At 51.4% G+C, this 8,208-nt stretch overlaps 1 protein-coding gene across 1 annotated transcript; it reads right to left on the reverse strand.

Annotated features, from left to right (window-relative positions):
- Positions 1–4,135: 4,135 nt before the first annotated feature.
- LOC125759904 (uncharacterized) lies at positions 4,136–7,160 on the reverse strand. Its single transcript, XM_049419357.1, has 2 exons — positions 5,795–7,160; positions 4,136–4,212 (listed from the first exon to the last, which is right to left on the reverse strand). Exons 1-2 carry the CDS (start codon positions 6,939–6,941, stop codon positions 4,136–4,138), a joined length of 1,224 nt encoding a protein of 407 aa, XP_049275314.1. The 5' UTR covers positions 6,942–7,160.
- Between the last annotated feature and the right edge of the window lie 1,048 nt (positions 7,161–8,208).

Genomic DNA, 8,208 nt, shown 5'->3' on the forward strand with positions numbered 1-8,208 from the left:
GTCCATTCTGATGAAGCTCGGTAATAAAGTTGCTTCGCACGCGCGTCTCTTTGATGTTTCTATATATATATATATATATATATATATATATATATATATATATATATATATATATATATATATATATATATACAGGGTGTCCCAGCTATCTTTAGCCAAGGATTAAAAAATACACTATTAGAGGCAGGCGAGTGAAATCAGTTGCAAATTGCTGACAGTCACATTGCGCACTACAGACAATTTTTTGTTTTGTAATGAACGAATGTGTTAATTAGGATTATTTACCTTAATTGCTAAATATTGACTTTAGGCAAGAAATGCTGCTTGCAAAGTTCGAGAGCGCCTTCAGAAACCCGAGATGCATTATTTGCGATAAAGAAAGTCTCACGTATACTAGGGGCGTAGCCAGGGGAGGGGAGCACACCGGGCCCGTGCCCCCCCTCCCCCCCCCCCCGAAAGGTTTTTTTTGCCATGGTATACAGAGCTTAAAATGACACTCGATCACATCTGCCTGCACGACCCCCACTTCAGATCAAGGAGGAGACCCCACCCCGAAAAAAATTTCTGGCTACGCCTCTGACGTATACCATTTTTTCCAAGCTGTCGAGAAAGCCCGCGAAATACAAAAAGAACCACGTGTCTAGCGCATTCGCGCGCCGCGAGAATGCTGCCCTCAGCCGTGGTTTGAGCGAACGAAATCAGCTGCGGCCGCGACTCGCCGTCTCCGGCAGCGGTAGGCCAATAAGTTAACAGTGGTTTCTTGGCCCACGCTCGCTACAACTTGCACCGTCACGCGCGCCAACTGGCTGGCAGCGGGCCAAGAAACTACCGCCCACTTATCGGCCTACCGCTGCAACGGAGACGGCGAGTCGCAGCCGCAGCTGATTTCGTTCGCTCAAACCACGGCTGAGGGCAGCATCATCGCGGCGCGCGGATGCGCTAGTCACGTGGTTGCGTGGGATCGGGGCGACCGTGATTTCCTCCAGCGTCACTTTAGGCGCTTTAGGTACTGTATCCAAGGTCAATCTAAATAGGTCGCGAAAGTCGGAACGAAAAGTGGTCGGAAACCTATTGCGACAAACATCAACACCCGCGTGACGATTAAAGCGCTACTAGGTGAGGGGGGGACAAATAATGAAAACAAAAAATTAATTAGGCGTTTATTTTCATTAGTTTTAAATTTATTTGTCATGAATTAAATTAGTAGATTACTTTAATCAAACTTTAGTCTTGGGTATGTGGTTGAGTGGCCAATTTTTTTCGTTTATTTTCAGAAACAGCGGGCACATGCAGGCAGTCTGGTAACGTGGGCCAATGGTTTTGCGCATTTTGAGATGCAAATGGCGTCGCTCGTTTTTGCGCAGTAGGTTTGTGCCTGTCGTCCGTAGGTGATTTCCTCGCATAAGCGTTGTTTTCTAGTCGTGGTACTTGGCAGAAGGTAATATAGCCCATCGCAGCCATCGGGAACCGTTTCAGTGACTGTGTTTTGCCAGCGCACGGCCGGCGTGCGGTCGCCCTTCGGGACGATGAGTCCGCCACGCTACGCGAAGAAACGCTGCGCTGTCTACGGATGCAAGAGCAACACGTGTGCAAGGTTTGTGTGTGTGATGACGTGGATTGTGTGGCCCGTGACGGGGCGAAGAGGGAACGACAGTTCTGCTCTGCGGTACGCCTTGGAGGGGAAGACGACAAAAAGGATGCGCGAGCGGGGCGTGCGGCTCGAGGAGTTGGAGCGCGACACGGTTGGAACGGCAGCCGCTGGTCGGCGGTTCGGGTCGCGACATCGCTTAACCAGGCGTCCGGCAGCCATGTGGACCTGGTGAGCCTGATTCCCGCTCTGTGCCCGGTGCTGACACAGAGACCGGCAGCCTAGTCTGTTGCTGGCCTGAGGTCCTGGGGCCCGAGTGGTGTCACGAGGTGGCCGCGGCTCATGTTGGCGACGGGCAGCTAACCTGCGCTGCAGTGGCCTGGTAATCTACCGGCCTGCAGTGCCGTCATCACCACCACTACCACCTCGCCACGGTCAAGGCAGCCTGACTGTTGGCTGCCCAAGGAGTACCGGTGACGACCGACCTCGCCGCAGCGGCAACAGTTCATAACGGCGAGTAGGACACTTTGTGTGCGAGGCGCGTAGGACCTTTAGGATGTAAATAAGGAATGCTGTAGTGTGTTGTGTGTGAATCGTCAGAGTTATCGGTTGTGTTAAAGTATGTGTTGTGTGTACAGAATCACCTGACTGCCGGTTGAATTATTTCGGATCCTGGGCCCACATTACACCATCACAGTGTGCACGTTGAATTGTTATGCTACTTCTGATTTCTGTGTTATATATTTTGGGGTAATATCCTGTTCACCTGCAATAGTTCGCCAATAAAATACACCTTATTTATCAAATCTGTCTTTTTCGTCTTCCCGTTATCTTGCAGGCTTCCATTATGGAGCCGTCATAGTGATAAGAAAAAGAACATGAAGCTATAAAAAAAAAGTGAGAAGCGGCGCCCTGTCAAAAAATTTCATAATTTCGCGCCCATCGCGTTAAAACGTGACGTCATTTCCGCTTCCGGTTGTGACGTCATCTTTTTCTCTTTTTTTTAATTCTGTTTGTCCCCTCCTCACATAGATGGCGACTGTTGCAACAACTAGCCACCGGCTTGACACGTGGGCTTCTACGGAAGTTACGCTACCAGTTTACATGTACCTTGCTGTATCTGTGGTATCCGCCGCCATGCTCTGCCGAACTACGTCGGAGAGCCGCAGGGTCGCGAAGTAACTACACCGACCCGGTACCTCAAACAACTCTGTTTATTCTTAGTCCGTGATGGTTAATATACCCAGATGTTAGCTGACATGATAAGGCGCGTGCGCGTGCATCTGCGCATGCCTAGGGCTATCAGATGATAACGCACATGCTGAATACAACATTCTCCCTCCCCTCAAAAACTTGAACAATCACTTAGAAAGAGTAACAATAAGTAGACACTACATAGCACTCAATGTCGTTCATAGTCTTTTAACCACGACGGTGGTCTTCTTAGCCTCGTCGACCGCCTCAGTTCTGGAAGGTCCCTTGAAACTGAGGCTCCAAGGTTTGACGGCTGGGGTGCATCATCGGAATCGTTTGGCGAGTCACAACAGGAAGATTCTACAGGAGTAGCAGGCCGATGGCAGGGTACTAGCCGATTCCGATTCCAGGTGCGACCATCACTTAGTTTGTAAGTGTCTTGGCCACATTGGTCAATGATTGTGAACGGGCTTGAGTAACTCACAGCACCCTTAGGCACATGATCTGGCAGCCTGATTCGTACCGGTTGACCTGTTGTTAACGGAGACTGCTTTGCAGCTCGTCGACGGTCGCTGTAGGTCTTACTTGCTTGTTGCTTTTGCTTTACCCTGCTGCGGACGGCCTCCATTGCTGCATGTGGGTCTTGAAAAAACTGTTTACCTGGCGCTCCTACTAGATCCAGTTTAGTTCTGGGATGGCGGCCGTGCAGGAGAACGGAAGGCTTCACTCCTGTAGTGGCATGCGGCGTGAAACGGTAAACTCCTAGATATTCGGTGATGGCTTCCTTGAGAGACCGACGTTCACGCGGGCAGACCTGAACATACTCTTTGAGCACCCGGTTAAATCTTTCCACTTGGCCGTTCGCTTGCGGGTGGTAGACTGCCGAATACGTATGGGTGATGCCGCGTTCCTTGAGAAAACTGTCGAACTCGCAGGCTGTAAACTGAGGACCATGGTCACTCACAATCTCGTCTGGGTATCCTTCCCTGCTAAAAATACTTCGTAGAAAGGAAATAACTGTTGTAGCAGTCACTCTCGCAGCGAAGCAAACCTCTGGCCACTTGCTGAAGTAATCAATGGCCGTAATCGCGAAACGACAATCTGCAGACACGTTCGCAAAAGGACCCACAATATCAATTCCTAGCTTCTGCCATGGTGCCGACGGGAATGCAACTGGCTGCAATGGTGGTGTCACTGGTTTTGCAGACTTGTCAACTGATTGGCATACACCACAAGATGCAATCAACTGTTCTACTTGTTTGCACATAGCAGGCCACCAGTATTGCTCACGTAGTCGCTGTTTTGTCCTTGTTATTCCTGGGTGAGACTCGTGGGCTGCGTCAAGTAGCCGTCCTACGAGAGATGAAGGTGCGACGAACTTGTCTCCACGAAGTAGGAGGTCTCCAACGACTGAGAGCTCAGTCCGCACCCTGTAGAATGGAACTGCATCGGCAGGCAACGTCTTCACTGCAGGCCATGTCGAAGTCACCCACTTCATGATCTGTTGCAGCAGCTGGTCTTGCATTGTTTCAGCGACAAACTCCCCATGGGTAACGCATGGTGAGACCGCACAAACGGTCTCCCCAGTCTCTTCCTCCTCCACTTGAACTGGGAGAGGCATCCTTGAAAGGGCGTCAGCAACCGTATTCTTGTCACCCTTTTGGAATTCAATTGTGAAGTTGTATGCCAGTAGTCTTGCGTGCCACCTTGCTATTCGGAACGGACGGCGACCTACTCCCTTTTTACTTAGGAGTGTAGTCAGAGCCTGGTGGTCGGTGCGCAGAGTGAATGGACGGCCCCAAAGGTAGACTCTCCAGTGTTCGCATGCCCACAAGCATGCAAGGGCTTCCAGTTCCCCAACGGAGTACTTCTGTTCCTGTGGAGTAAGCCTGCGAGAAGCAAATGAAATCGTTACTAGCTCATCATTTCTTGTCTGTTGCAACACTGCTCCTAGCCCGATGGATGAGGCGTCTGTGGTAACGATAATGTCACCCACAGGGTCAAAAAGCTGTAAACATCTTGTGGACAAGGTACTTTTCAGCTGCTCGAAACAAGCTTGTCTGGCAGGATTCCAAGTGAACGTGGAATTCTTACGTAAGAGCTCACGAAGAGGCTCAACAAGCACTGCATAGTCAGGTACGAACTTTGCGTAATAGCCAACCATTCCTAAGAATGAGCGCAGGGTACTGATATCCGTTGGTGCTGGTGCAGCCTTGATGGCGTCAATGTTGCTTTGTAGCGGCCGTATACCCTGGTGACTTATCATGTGCCCAAGGAATTCTATTTCTTGAACATTGAAAATGCATTTGTCATTCAGCTTCAATCCCGACTTTGCAATCAGGTGCAACACTTGCTTCAGGTTCTTGAAATGCTCCTCAGGCGTGCTACCAAACACAATCACGTCATCTATGTAGCACAAAGTATTTTTGCACTTCTGCAGGATAGTGACCATCATTTTCTGAAAAGCAGACGGTGCCGATGCAAGGCCAAAGCAGACGCGTTTGAATCGGTACAATCCACTATCGGTTATGAAGGTAGTCAATTCTCTACTTTCAGGACTCAGCAGGACTTGGTGGTATGCGGCTGCTAAATCAATCTTGGAAAAATACTTTGCACCGTGAAGTTTGTGCAGCAGTTCTTCCGTGTGAGGCAACGGAAATTTGTCAATGACAACCGCTTTGTTCGGTTCGCGTAGGTCGACACAAATTCTTATCTTGCCATTTTTCTTTGCCACTACTACGATTGGTGATACCCATTCTGAGGCATCCACCTTTTCTATCACATCATTCTGCTCAAGGCGCTGCAGCTCTTCACGCACCGCGTCTCGCACTGAAAATGGCAAACGGCGTAACTTAGCAGCGACAGGCGTGACCCCTTGTCTTATCTTGACCTTGTGAATGAAATTTGCTGCTAGCCCTAACTTTCCATCGAACAAGGTTGAAAATTCGGAGAAAAGCTCAGGATCAAGGCCTTGTGGCTCTTGCGTAATGTTAGTGCATTGAAGTGACATACCATTGATGTGCAGCCGCAGGGCTTCGATAGCGTCGATACCGAGGATGTCCGTACCGCCTTTGACGACGTAGAAAAGTATGTCGGCGTGCCGACCTTGGAAGAAGACTGGCGCCGTAAGACACCCCTCAGTGCTTATTCTGCGGCGAGAAAAATCGTACAGTGCCGCTGAGGTCGGCTGCACCGGAGGGCATTTCAACCTCGAATACGTGACGGCCGACGGAATCGAGACCGCAGAGCCTGTGTCTACGAGGAGACGTACGGGCACGTCCTGCACGAGGGTGTCCACATGTATTGCTGCTTTTTTCTGCCGGGCGAGAAGCAACACGTTGAGGTCTTCGGATATATTGCAGGTATCGACCTCTCGGACAGCTAGTGCCCGCTCGTCTGGCATGCCGCTCCGACATACACGCTGGAAATGTCCCCGTTTGCCGCATTTACTGCATGTTTTATCCCGCGCCTTGCATGTTTTGGAATCTGCGAGATGCCGAGAAGACCCGCAACGAAAACACGCTTTGTGCTGCGAAGACGGCATTCGTGCTTCTGTACGGGCTGGCATCTGATGTTTATCCACCTTTTGGATGCTCGCGGCTGATGACTGTAGCTCAAGTGAGTATTTCGTGGCTTCTTCAATGTTGTTCGAGATAGTCAGCGCACGTTCAAGCGTAAGCGAAGTTCCTTCCAGAAGTAGGCGTTCCCGAAGAACATGGTTGCTCGTTTTCGCTACAAGCTGGTCACGAATGAAGTCGTCAGTTTGCTCCCCAAAGTTGCAGGACAATGCCAACTCGCGCAGTGCCGTGACGAATGCTGCTGCGGTCTCCCCAGGCAGTTGGGTGCGCTGTCCGAACCGGTGCCGTTCCACGACGATGTTCGTTTTAGCAGTAAAGTAGGCGTCCAACGTAGCCACCGCTGCATCGTACTCGTCGCTCGGGCCGCTTTCTTCTTTTCCCGCTGTATGCGGTAATGCGTAGTACAATCGCTGGCCTTCCACCCCCAAGCAGTGCAACAGCAAAGCTTTACGGCGAGCAGATGAGTGGACGTCGCTCCCCGATGCCAGGAGATAATTCTTGAAAAGGCGGTGCCACTGCGTCCACGGAAGGGTAGGCTTCCCGGGCGTCGGCAGGAACTCGGGCGGTTGGTGCAGGCTCATTGCTTCAGCTTTCGGTCACTTCACCACTCGTCGCCAACTGTGGTATCCGCCGCCATGCTCTGCCGAACTACGTCGGAGAGCCGCAGGGTCGCGAAGTAACTACACCGACCCAGTACCTCAAACAACTCTGTTTATTCTTAGTCCGTGATGGTTAATATACCCAGATGTTAGCTGACATGATAAGGAGCGTGCGCGTGCATCTGCGCATGCCTAGGGCTATCAGATGATAACGCACATGCTGAATACAACAGTATCCATCCCGTCCACAACGAGGGCGAAGAACGGCGAGGGCCATGTCCCTACTGAAACAACTGGGCAAGAACGGCGCACCCGCACGCTTCGTCGACGCGGCCGCGCACAAGGACGGCAAGAAATACGCAGTCGCAGTCGTAGACCCACTCGGATCGGTAACCAACTGCGCCACTGTCATAACCTCGAAACCAGAAATTGCAGAACAAGATAGCCCTCGCCCTGATCGACGATCGATGCGGGGAGGTGTACAGTGACTCGAAAACCACCATCAAGGCATTTCAAAGAGGTCGCGTCGCTAAGCAAGCGTGTTTCACACCTGCATCATTTACTGGATGTTTACTGGTTCCCCGCACACGTTGCCTCGATCGAGGGAGTTGCCCTCAAGCCCTCAACCCTACTCAACCCCAACGAGTCCGCCCATGAAGCGGCGCGCGCGTTAACTGACCGCACCGCTCACCTTACGGGCGACGACTCGACAACCGACTTCGACGGGGCACACAAAGATTCTCCAAGCACGTACAACGAGGTCACCAAATATTATTACATGGCCAGAAGAGACTTTCCACCTCCTCACCCCAAACTCAAAGAGCTCAGGCGGTCTCGTTACGATTATTGCAGACACACTCGCATTCGTCACTCGCACACCTTAACGAAATCTACCCGCATAAGTACACGGAGGCTTCCTGCACCGCATGTGGTCAGGAGGTCGCTACCCTAGCTCACATGCTCTTGGAGTGCGGGTCGCTACGCCCGACCTACAGCAAGCCCAGATGGGAAGCCATGCTGCACAGCCCGAAGTCGCAAGACCAAATCCTGGCCGTCCGATACGCCCGCGACAGGGCCCACAGGCTAGACCTGTCGGTCCCCACGTGGGAATAGCCGGGTGGGCGCGGGGGACGCTCTTCCCCACGTCTGTAACGGACCACAATAAAGTTGTTCTCTCTCTCTCTCACGTGGTTCTTTTTGTACTTCGCGGGCTTTCTTTGCAAATAATGCAGTTGGGGTTTCTGAAGAC

Source organism: Rhipicephalus sanguineus, chromosome 9 (genome assembly GCF_013339695.2).
Source record: "Rhipicephalus sanguineus isolate Rsan-2018 chromosome 9, BIME_Rsan_1.4, whole genome shotgun sequence".
NCBI classification, from domain to species: Eukaryota; Metazoa; Arthropoda; class Arachnida; order Ixodida; family Ixodidae; genus Rhipicephalus; species Rhipicephalus sanguineus.